Below are 12,234 nucleotides of genomic sequence, written 5' to 3'. Positions count from 1 at the left end.
TTCCAAGATGGATTTTAGTTTTCAGCCTCACTGCTAGCCACATAGGACCAGCAGCAACCACAGCAGGCAACAGTTCTGTTTTTCTCCCCTGAGAGCAGTGACAGAAGGAAAAGGCCTCAGCCTAGGAAGGGCTTTAACCTGCAAACAGGCTCTTTTTTGCCTCCTGCTAAGCATGAGATGCAGCCCTGTTTTATCATCCCAATTTACGCCGCAGGAAGCGGGACCTGCAGAGCTCTGATAACATTGTAGGAAAGCCTGAAAATATGGAAAGCGATTGTTTTCGCCCCAGGCCTTGCCTCAAATAAGCCTGCTGAGCTTCTTCCTTGCATACAACCCTTGACCACACCACCTGAAGCACAACAAACCCCAAAGAGCCTTTCATTCAGGTCTCCAGGAACAGACAGCATCCACCTCCCTCTCTCACCATGAATTCGGAGCTGCTCTGCTCTACAAAGCAAAGGTTAATCCATGCTCAGACCCAGAAGTTATGCGGGTAAATGAGTAGCAGCCTTGCTTCTCCTCCAGATGATAAGCAGATAAGCACTGCTGGCTTTTCAGCGGCACGTTTGGGAGGGAATATGCATCTGATTATTGAAATACAGATTTCAGCCATCGAGATGTAATCAACCTCTCAACAGCTTTGAGTTGAATTGGTCTGGGAGGTCTCCCAGTGTAGGGAAGGAGAATGAAGTCAAAGAAGCAGGAGTTCTTTACGATCAGAACGAGAAGTGACGTTTCAATTGCTGGTTTGAACAAGCTCAAGATCCACAAGATCCTAAAAATCACAGAATCCCATAGAATTGAACAAGCAAGATCCAGAAGGAGGAACTAAGGGGCACCCACCACCCAGCCTGGGCCAAGAGCTGAACCAACAGCTCCTGCAGTGCTGCCCAAAGATGCTCATCTACTGCTACCCCAAATCCCACAGCGCTGAGCTTTAATGCTCCCCATTAGAGACTTCTCCTAATGTCTCTTTTCAGTCTCCCTTGCTACCCTTCCAGCTCATTACTCCCCATCTTAAAACTGCCAAGTGCAATTAAAGCCCATTCAGACACTTACAAAAATCCCAGAAGGATCACCTGGGAAATCTCTTCCTTCCAGAATGTACCATTTCAAAAGGAATCCTATCCTGAGCACCAAAACTCACAGGTGGTGGCTCATCCAGGCTTCTCCTTACAAGGTAGGAGAACTGTATGGGGGTGAGAAGCCTGCAAAGAGGCATCCAAAAAGCAGAACCTTAAACTTTAGGTACTCTGATGACCCTGAAACTTTGTGGGTGAAGACAGTGACTCTGTTGGCTCACATCTGAGCACTTTACAAGCAGCTGAGCTCACACACGGATCCCATTAGGTAGAAGAAGCCTGAAAGACCTCTTCGTCAGAGGAGGGTTAGGCTGAATGAAAATCCTTCTGCTTAATAAATTAGGTTAAAGTCAGCCCAGATTAGGAAATCCCTACAACAAAACAACTTTCTGGATCCAGGCAGACTGCTGGCTCTTTCAGCCTCGTGTTCTCCCCCTCCCTGAGCAACGAGAACCCTGAACTGTGCTCTCAGTGAGCACCTGGATCCCAGCACAGCCCATTCCCACTGCACACCAAGGCATGCAGCATGTGGAGCTGCACCTCTGCATAGGGATACACCTCCCCTTCACCAGCCATGATTAAGGAGGATGAGCAGAGCGGGTTTGGGAGGATCCAAGAAGAGGCACCTTCCCTTTTACAAGTGCAGGGTCGAGGAGGCATTTGCCCCACTCTCATCCCATCTGGGCAGCACTGTGCAGAGGCCAGGCAGCTGGAGGACAGCTGGGTGCCCACAGCCCCATTTCACTGACCTGGGTTTCTGGGGGGAGTCTTTGGGCTCCTTGGAACCAAACCAGCCACCGGCCTTGCTCCTGTCATCTCCCACTGCTGCAGGGCCGTGTGAGGCTCCAGTTTTCTCCCCCTGGCCCCTGCTCCCCGCATCGCTCTTGTGGAAGAGCCCGCCCTTGGTTTTCTTTTCTTCCTTCCTCATTTCCTCGGGTTGCTTCTCCTTCGTCACCTCTGCAGAGAAGACCATGGGTGTCGCCACCTGGGTCGGCTTGTTCTCCAGGCGGCTGTTTTCTTCCATCCTGGCCCTGCCCAGGTGGTTGCTGAGGGTCACGGCTTTGGTGGACACCTTGAGCTCTTCCTGCAGGACCAAGCTGGGAGGTGAGGGGATGAACCTCAGCTCCTCCCTTTGCTGCGTCCTCTCCAAGCTGCCGGCCCCCCAGGGCACCTCATGGGGGTCGGTGTGGATTGGGATGAAGCCAAAACCCTCCTCTGGCCTTCTGGGGACAGGCAGCGGTGCAGAGCCCTGCGGGGTGGGCACGGGACTCCTCGGGGTGGGCTCGTCACTGTACACATGGCTCCCATTGATGCAGAGGGAGGAGCGGGACACGGGATCCGTCTTTGGCTTCAGACTGTGGATTGCTTTTGGCTCCAGGACAGGGCTGACCTGGGAGACATCGTCACTGAATGCTCTCTTGTGGGTCAGCTTTGGAGAAGGTAAAAAGTCCTTCACTGCAGGGAGAAAGAACAAGGCTGGGTGAGGCCAAATGCGTAACAGGCACAGCAAGCTTAATCTACTATAAAACACTGATGAGAGCTGCAGAATTACACCAGCTTTTCCCCTCCCAGGCTCTACTCAACTATAATTAAATTAATAGGGAGAATAAGCACAGGTCATAAAGCAAGTGGCTCTGTGAGCCATACATCTCCCCAAGCACATCACCTCCATCCGCAGGATCCACAGAGCCGTCTTTGCAAGGTGACAAACCACTGTCAGAGAGGGTCTGAGGGCTATAATGAATGCAGGGATCTGGCCAAAAGAATCCGAGAATCACAGACAGGCCCTGGGGCTGCTGTGTGTGGTGCAGTAAGGAAGGTCTGTGCTCGCTCCTCCCTCTTCTCACTCCCGCTGAAGGTTCAGCAGATCCCAGTGCTTGGTACCCTGGGAATCCCACCCCATCTGGGAATTGGCAGTCACCAGCCAATTAAACCATGTAATGATAGATTTTGTTTTCAAGGGACGGCGAGAATTAATTCCCGACAAGAGCCTTTTTTGTTTGCAAATCATCGCTCTGCCAGCGCCAAGAGCTGGGATTGCTTTAATCACCAGCAAGCGGTCACTGCTCCAGCTCTGCCCCTGAGCCGGAGGCGGCTCATTAGGCACGAGGAGCACAACGAGCTGCTCTTTGCCACCTCCTTTTGTGGGGCAGAGGAGAAACAGCCCCGAGTTACCCCTACACCCCACGGTGGTGCAAAGCAGCCAAGCAGGGCTGTCCGCACGCAGGCTTGGCATTCGAAACCAAATCTTAGATGTTTTCCCCCCGTTCTTGGCAGACAGGCAAATCTCATTGGGTTCACGTAGGACACTGCCTCTGAGGTAAGCAATTAGCTAAGAGATTTGCAGGAAAGCCCCCACAACGCCTTCACAAACTAAAAGAAAGGTCAAACAGGTGGGATTAACACCACCATCCTCTTACCGGAGCGCTCCGTGGACAGACTGCTGTGTCTGCTGGGGGACCTGGTTACCTCGGGGCCGCCGGTGGCCATGCCCAGGCTGGCTGATGAGATGGTGCTGTCGGATCCCAGAGAGGTGTTGGACTGTGTTAGGGACGACTTGCGCAGCTTGTTCTTCAGGAAGAAGCCCTTCACTTTGGACTTCTTGCCGCCAACGTCGTAATCATCCTCCATGTCGAGCGCACCCATGCTGCTGGGGATGATGGCAGAGGCCGACTCCAGGTCGTACTTCTTCTTGCCCTTCATCTTGTCCTTCAGCTTGCCAAAGGGTGACCGTGGCTTGTCCTTCATGGACAGGTCGAACATGCTGGCTGTGAGGTTGTTGCGTGTGAATTGGATGCTCACCTGGATCTCGCCACGTTCCTTCTCCTTCTTGCCTGGCTTGGAGTGCAGCTTGTGCCACCTGAAGACAGAGAAAAGATGAGGAGAGGGCTCTCCATCAGTGCTTTGTGATGGGTTCTGCAATATTTAAGAGCCGGTGAGTCAGAATCCATCCTCTCACGTTGGAGTCTGCACTGTCATGGCAAAGGAGCTCAATGGTTGGATGTTAGGAAATATTTTATTTCAGGTTAAATATTGGGAACAATTTCCTCTCAGGCATTGGAACAGACTGCCCAGGGAGGTGGAGGTGTCACCATCCCTGGAGGTGTGGATAAGTGGCACTCAGGGACATAGCTGACGGGCATGGTGGGGATGGACTGATGATTGGACTCGATGAACTTAGAGGCCTTTTCCCACCCTAATGACTCTATGATGTTCGTTAAAACAACAATTCCAGTGGTCAGTGATGGCAGAGGATCATAGAATCACACAGCAGTTGGGTTGGAAGGGACCCTGAAGTCCCACAGCCCCACCCCTGCCATGGACTGGGTGCCTCCACTGGATCAGGCTGCCCAGAGCCCCATCCACAGCCTTGGGCACCTCTAGGGATGGGACATCACAATTCAAGGGATTCAGTTCAAGGGACACCCAGGCACAGAGCCGTGCTATGGGATGGCAGAGGGCTGTTGCCTGTTGCTCACTGAAACAAATGGTGCACACGAAAGCAAGAGACACCCGGAGGAACTTCTGCATTCCACTTCCCTATTTCCCTGCAGCACCAGGCTCAGATGGGGCAGCACAACGCTGGGCCATAAGGGAAGCATTTCTTCCTGAAACAAGCACCTCGCACTGCAGATCCGGCACCCTTCCCCTGCCAAGGCAGGATGGGCTCCCTGGGGCCCCAGATAACACCACTGTGACTTATCAGCAGGCTGCACAATGACACGAAGACCCACTTGGTCTAAGCCGAGACTTCCTCCCAAAACATCAGAGCAGAGCAGGGTGAGACAGCTCCAATGGCCCCAACACCCAGCCTATGGATTTGCAGCAGCAACAGGAAGAGGAAAGCATTTTTAGAGGTGCTCTAATAATTTCCAACCGATTTCCCAACAACTGAAAATCCTCGCCGTGTTTCAGGCTGTTAAAAGAGTTTGCTTCGAAGAGCAAAGTCACCAGAAAGGAAAAAACAAGGGGAGGAAAATGTGAAGCGTTGGAGATGGGTGTGACCCTGCTGAAATCATCGGCGCGAGGAGGAAATCCAAACCACGTCCTCAGTTCCCCATTCAGGAGCCACCGAGGTGAGCCCATGACTTTGCTGGGCACAGACTTTAATCCCCAATGAACCTCTTCCCATAGCCCATTCTGTCCGCCCCCATAAATGGGGAACAATCCTCAGTACCCAAGCATTAGGCTGGCTAATCAGAGAATGGTTTGGGTTGGAAGGGACTTCAAAGATTACCTGGTTCCAGGAATGCAGGAGTAGAAGGAAAAAGCAGATTTGTGGCTGACTCTTGGAATGGGAGAAAACCTCATGAGCAGGTCTTGTATCTGACATCATCACCCCATGGGGAAAATAGAGAGGAAGAACGTGGGATGGGTTAATGTAGGGAAAGGCATCTGAGGATGATGAGATGTAAAACCCCGTCCTCAGCTCACACGGACACGCTCACAGCATCCCCCACTTATCACACTGCAGTCATTACAATTAATTTGGCTGCTCGGTAACGATGCCTTCAAATGAACAAGCCCTAAACCTGCTCTGCTTCTAAAAGTGTCCATTCCAGAACAACCTCTGCCCAGGCTGGCATCGGATGAAGGAGCTGTGTGGGGTTCCCAGCACCCAACAGCCCGGGACTGCACCCCAAAAAGGGAGATGTGCTATTTTTAGGCAGGGCTCAAAGTTCACAGCACAAGATGAATGTTTGGGTGGATCACGTCTCTCCATGTCCCGTGGCTGCTGTTGTTTTTAATTTAAATCAATTCCAATGGAGGTACAAATGCACCCAGAGCAGGATCAGGACGGGTTTAAAGAACACGAGCTGCTGATGGGCTTGTTTGCTCTTATGCCCACCCCAAGAGGGATTTCATAGAACCATTATGGTCGGAAAAGACCTCCAAGATTTGGAGAGGGGAGGAGGAGTTGTGGGTGCTCCATCCCTGGAGGGGCTGAAGGCCAGGCTGGATGGGCTTTGGGCACCTGGTCCATGGGAGGTGTCCCTGCCCATGCTTGGAACTGGATGGGCTTTAAAATCCCCAAACCAACCCACACTGTGATTCTACACTGAGATGCAGTTGAGGGACCTGGGATAGCTCAGTCTGGAGAAGAGGAGGCTCAGAGGGGACCTCAGTGCTCCCTGGAAGGAGGTGATGGCCTCATGCTTGCACGAGGGGAGGGCCAGGTTGGGCATCAGGAAACATTTACTGTCCAAAAGAGCGGTCAGGCACTGGCACAGCTGCCCAGGAGTGGTGGGGTCACCATCCCTGAAGGTGCTCCAGAACTGTGGGGACTGAGGGTCAGTGGGCACGGCGGGATGGGTTGAGGATCTCAGAGGTCTTCTCCAACCTTCTATGTGAAATTAGAACGGGTGCCCCACTGGCTATGGGGACACCCAACCCCTGTGGCATGCACGGGAGGAGGCAGCAGCCTGTCCTGCACAGGGCCGAGGGAGGAAACCACAGACAGAACTCCACATAGGCGCCCCACAAAGGAGAAGCAGTCGGGGCCCCATCGTTCTCTCGGGAAGCCAAACAAGCAAACCCCGAATGCCCATCAGCATCACCTGTGTGCTCATGTGGGTCCCCCATCCCATCCAGCACTGTTAAAACCCCTCCCTTGTGCAAAGGCTCCGCTCCCCTCCCACCCACCTCCACCAAGAGACAAGGAGAGCTGCCAAAAGGCAGTAGGAGCACAGTGCTATTTTCTGCTGCTGCTGCTGAGATCGATGGGAGCGGAGCGCAAAGCGCTGCCATGGCTCGAGGCCCCCGCAGGGCACACGTCTCCCCCATCTGCTGGCAGAAAGTGCTGAGCAAAGGGAAAAAAACACCCTGGCGTGGAAAAGGGAGCGGAGGACACGATGGGATGAGCGGCGAGACGTGGAGCTGACCCTTAATGCAAAAGCGAAGCTGACTGTGGAGAGGAGATCTCATAAGGCCCCACATCTCCTGTCCCTTCTGCATCCCCATCCTGCTCCTGTGACTCCATCAGCACCAAACCACGCGCTGAGCCGAAGCGCCCATCCCATTGCTATCCCCTTGGGTACCTCCAGCAATGCCTTCCCAGTTTCTCACCCGGACTGGTCCCAGTGCTTTGCTAGCAGCAGGCTGCACAGAGCTTCCTGGGGTGCTGGAGCCACTCAGCAAGGCACACCTTTAGGGATGCACCCCGGGGTTCACCTGGAACGAAGCAGGAGCGCTCCTGCCTGAGCTGCTGCGCGGAGGAAGGGACAGCCAAAGCCTCTCCGCCTCTCATTTACTGCTGAATCACCCTGCAACAAGCTCAGCCCTGCTAATGAAAGGTCTTTAATTAGTGACAACTTCAATAGAGAACCAGGGACGGGCAGGTGAGGAAGAGGAAACCCAGGGAAACCCCAAACGTCTGCAGAAAAAGACACCATCGGGACGACAAGGGGAACGGCATGGGTGTGGAGGAAGCTCCCTATCAAGAAGAGAAGCAAAGGGTGCAAAACAGCACAGCCCCTGAGCTCGCTGCCCGACCTCATGTTTTGATGCAGCTTCCCCCACCGGTGCCGGGAAGCTTTTCTGCTGCGTCGGTTCCTCTGGTGTTGGTTTTGGACAGACTGCTCTGCACGGCGATCCCTGCGAGCTGCTCAAAGCACAGCTGGAAAATAAACACGGGCTGAAGGAAGGAAGGGAACTCAAGAGGCTAAATTCAGCCTGACAAACGGTCCTCTAAATGGTGGCCTCAAAGCTGCCCCTCCAGCCCTGTGTCAGTGGGCAGAGGGTGCAGGGTGGCACAGAGAGGACAAAGGCAGGAGCAGGGCAGGCTCCAGGGCTGGAGAAGAGCTATCAGCAGCACTGGCATGAGGACAACCATGGGCAACTTCACTGCAAATCAACTTAAAGAGATGAGAGGTTTTCCCCTCTCCCCATCAGAATCACAGAATCACTGAGGTTGGTGAAGACCTCTAAGATCACTGAGCCCAACCACCAACCCCTCACCACCATGCCCAGTAACCGCATCCCTCAGTGCCACATTGACAATAGGAAGAGGACGGGTAGGGAGATTCATGGAGCTGTAAAATGGAGCATGAAACATTTATGAATGAAGAGGAGAGAATAACAGCAAGAGACAGCAGAGCCCTCATTAACTGCTTATGCTCCAGAGCTCCCACGGTTTGCAAATCCAAGCAGTAAATGAGCCAAAAAGCCACCGTGCCCACGATCACCCTATGCCCTGACCTGTTCTGCTGGCCTCAAATGCATAAAGAAAAGGAGAAAATGAGGCCCAGCTTGGTGGGTTTGCAAAGCATGGGTGATGGCACAGGGCTGCTCAGCAGGTTTCCCTGCTGCACTGGCTGAGCAAGAGGTGGAAATGGGTGCAGAGAGGGGCAGGAGGAGCACAATTTGCTGTAAATCCTCTTCTAAAGGGAAGGGCTGGCAGGGAGAACCATGCACCTCAAGGCACCCCAGGCTCAAGAACTGAGGGAGCAGCCCAGGCTGGAAGAAATTCGAACCCCACATCCCTATTGCAAAGTCCTGATGGAGAAAGCCAACCCTCATGGTTGCTTGCACGTATCTGTAGGTTCCAACAAGACATGGGGAGCAACAAGAGACACCAGCAAGTGTTTTAAAGCTGCTTTTGTTCAGCAGAAATGTGCACTGAAAGGATTTGAGGTCTTTTTGGACTCCTCCTGCCAAGAAAACCCCATGCAACAGTGGTACACAGACCACAACCCACACCAGCAGAGCACCCAGTGATGGTGACAAAGAAGGTTTATGGTGTTTTCAGGGCCTCCTACGGGGCACAAACCCCCTCCTTCCATTGCCCTGAGGCATTTCAACACAGCACAGCGCTTCCTGCATTGGCCAAGTGGCCATGCACTGAGATGCAGCAACCCCTCAGAGAACCAAAACAAGATTTCGTCACAGTCTGCCACATCTGAGGAGATCCTATGACTCTCAGCCACCCCAAGACCCCACTTTCAAGTTTCTCACCTCCCAGACCCTCTTCAAGGCCAGGACGAACAGACAGCGATGGAGCCTCGGTGTGGATTTAGGGACTGTCCTTTGCCCCCATGTGGGGTTGCCATGAGGTCCCCATCTGTCAAGCAGCACGCAGGACCATGGACAGAGGTGACGGACCCCCGCGGAGGCCTCCCCCATCACCCCAAGGCCATCCCAAATTCAGAGCAAGGTCCAACCCGTATTGGCTCAGGGGCTTCAACAGAAGACGTTGGCACCCAGAGGAAAGGTTTTACAGCGAGGACACGCACCCCCAGCTCAGCCTGCTTCCAATGGGGACATTTCCACATGGGATGTCTGTACCAGGGATAGGGGCAGGCACAGAGAACGGGCCGGAGGAGAACTGTTTGTCCACAACACGGATACGAGTGATAAAACCTGACTACTCCCCTCAGAGAGCATCCCAACCTGCAGGCACCCACCAGCCAAAAATCCACACCACCACGGCCAACGCAGGGAAAGCTCAACGGGGTTAAAGCCACAGCTTAAAACTAAAAGCACTGCAAGTCACGGCTTCTGCCGCATTGCCAACCCAAAGCTTTCCAGCTTGGGATAAGCCCAAGGATACCCAAAAAGGCCACGAGATACCCAAAAAGGCCATGAGAGCCCTCTTGGGAGAAACCAAGAGCTGACTTTTCCCCTCCCAGCCAAACACAGGGCCATTCAGCTGACAAACGCCGCCGGACGCACCCGGCCTCGCTCCGTGACATGGGGCCAAGTTGGACGGCACATTTTCCACTGAGCTGAAAACACGGAGAAAAAGCACTGCTGACAAAGTTTCCACCCAACAAAAATCAGCAGTGAAACGAGAGCAAGGTCACCACGCTGACAACCAAGGCCTGCTTTGTTGCTTTTTCTATTTTTATATTATTTTTTTTTCCCTCCTCTTTCCTGGGCTGCCTTCAAGCCGGCGGCAGCTTCATGCCTCCAAGCAAGGGATGCAGACGGGGGCCCTACAAGCAAAGGGGTGCACGAGAGATCCCCCCTTTAGCACCCAACCCAGAAGCATCGCAGCCCCAAAGCTGCAGCATTCCAAAGGAGCCCATTTTTGGGGATATGTGCCCAAATCCCGATTGTGCCAATGTGGGGCGCAGCCTGCGAGCTCCTCGCACCCCAAAACCCCACAGCTGCTCTCCATGCACAGCCTGGCTGCGGGGAGCCACGGTGCTGCTCTGCATTAGGGCAGAACTGAAGATCTGGAGCTTGTTTTCTAGCCAGGGTTAATAGAAATCAAAGCGAAGTTAATGCTGGGGGGAACAGTCAGGTGGCAGCCCCCAGGGCTGTACCCTCAATTCCCATTTTGGGGCTGGGAGGAGTGGGTTGCAGTTGGGAAAAAGTCAGGGGGAAGCAAACAATCCGCAAACCCATGGCACAGCATTACTGGGGGACGGAGCTCAGGGGCCTTTTTTGGGGTACAGAAGGTCCCCGTGATATCCTGTTCTCTGTGACACTCTTATTGGGGCACACAAGGACCCCATGATGCCCTATTCCCTGTGATACACTTCTGGGATCATGCATGTGCCCTATAACACCTTCATCTGTTTCAAGGCCCCTCATGGGACACATGTGGACTTCATGACACCCTTAGGAGGGCCCACACAACCCTGTGACACCCATCTCCTTTTTGGGGAACACAAGGACTCTGTGATGTCCTATTCCTTGTGAGGCCCTTCCAGGACCACGCATGGACCCTGTGACCCCTCATCTCCCTTCCTGAAGCTCAAATGGACCCAATGACACTCAATCTTTTGCAACTCCCTTCCTGGAGGCACAAAGAGACCTCACATGGACCCAATGACTTCCTACTCTCTATGACACCCTCTGGGGTCTCTATGGACCTCATGACACCCCATCTCCTACAAATGCCTTTCTGGGGCACAATGAGGCCCCATGGAACCCTACTCTTTGTGACACCCTTATGGGGCCATACATGGGCTCAGTAACAACCCATCTCCTACGTCCCATGCCCCTCTTGGGGCATGAAGAGACCTCAAGACATCTTACTCCCTATGACACCCTTATGAGGGCCCACATGGACCCCACAACATCCCATCTCCTCTTTGGGGCTCAAAAGGACCCTATGATGCCCTGTTCCCTGTGACACCCCTCTGGGACCACGCATGGACCCTCTGACACCCCACCTCCTACAAATGCCCTTTTTTGGGCCCAGGCGGATCCCATGACAGCCCATCTCCTGCAATCCCCCCCTTGGGGCATGAAGAGACCCCATGACACCCCGTTCCCTATGACACCTTGATGAGGGCCCACATGGACCCCCTGACACCCCGTATCCTTCCTGAGCCACATAAGGACTCCATAACACCCCATTCCCCGTGATATCCAACGAATGCACCCTGTGACACCCCACCTCCTACAAACACCTCCTTGGGGCATGGAACCCTATAGTACATCACAGAACCACAGGCATGTCCTAAATACCTCCAACCCCTTCTTGGGCTCCACACGGACCCAACGATGCCCTATTCCCTATGACACCCTTATGACGGCCCTACAGACCCCACAACGGCCCATCTCCCTTCCGGGGCGCACAGTGACTCCACGACACCCCCTTCCCCGTGACACCCCCACGCGGACCCCCCCCAAATACCCTCTTAGGGCCCCACGCGGAGCCCGCAGAGCCCCTTTACGGCTCACAGAGCCCCTCCCCCCCCCCCAACTCACCGCTCCTCGGCCGCCCGGCCCTGCAGCCCCGCAGCCCGCAGCGGTACCCGGGCCATGCCCAGGAAGCGGTCCATGCCCACCAGGGCGCGGTGCATGACGGTGAGCAGCAGCGCGGCCTCAGCCCCGGGCTCGGTGGGCGGCAGCTCGAAGGCGCACTCCTCCTTCCATTCGGGGCAGCCGCCGCTCTTCTCGGCCACCGAGGTGCAGTACTTCTCGCGGCCCAGCTGGATGATGGTGTACGCGTCGCTGCTGCCCGCTTTGCCCCCACCGCCGCCGCCCTTACAGCGCAGCCCCCGGGCCCGCACCACCGTCACCTGCACGTGGGTGGGCAGCCAGGCCGGGGGGCCGTCGGCGGGCAGCGCGGCGGCGCGGAGCAGCGCCATGGCTGGAGAGGGAAGGCGGCCGAACCGGACCGGGCCGAGCCTCAATCCGCACCGCTCCGCTGCGCTGCCGCAGCCGGGCCGCAACGCGACCGCCGCCCGCCCCGCCC

General features: G+C 54.8%; 1 protein-coding gene across 7 annotated transcripts in view; it reads right to left on the bottom strand.

Moving 5' to 3' along the window:
• Positions 1-12,234, bottom strand: part of RAB11FIP5 (RAB11 family interacting protein 5) — a 26,388-nt gene extending 14,154 nt beyond the window's left edge. For 6 of the 7 annotated variants that reach the window (XM_420890.7, XM_015286057.3, XM_040700110.1 and 3 more), the window contains exons 1-3: positions 11,745-12,234; positions 3,503-3,942; positions 1,832-2,537 (exon numbers count right to left, since the gene is read on the bottom strand). In XM_420890.7, the coding sequence (XP_420890.5) occupies positions 1,832-2,537; positions 3,503-3,942; positions 11,745-12,127 (1,529 nt within the window). In that variant the 5' untranslated portion in view covers positions 12,128-12,234. Of the gene's footprint in view, positions 1-1,831; positions 2,538-3,502; positions 3,943-7,148; positions 7,359-11,744 lie in introns of those variants that run through there. The other variant, XM_015286059.4, reaches the window with a different exon arrangement.

This window comes from Gallus gallus, chromosome 4 (genome assembly GCF_016699485.2).
Source record: "Gallus gallus isolate bGalGal1 chromosome 4, bGalGal1.mat.broiler.GRCg7b, whole genome shotgun sequence".
Classification (NCBI taxonomy): domain Eukaryota; kingdom Metazoa; phylum Chordata; class Aves; order Galliformes; family Phasianidae; genus Gallus; species Gallus gallus.
The sequence above is the reverse complement of the archived record's forward strand: the minus strand, read 5'-3'. Positions and strand labels throughout refer to the sequence as shown.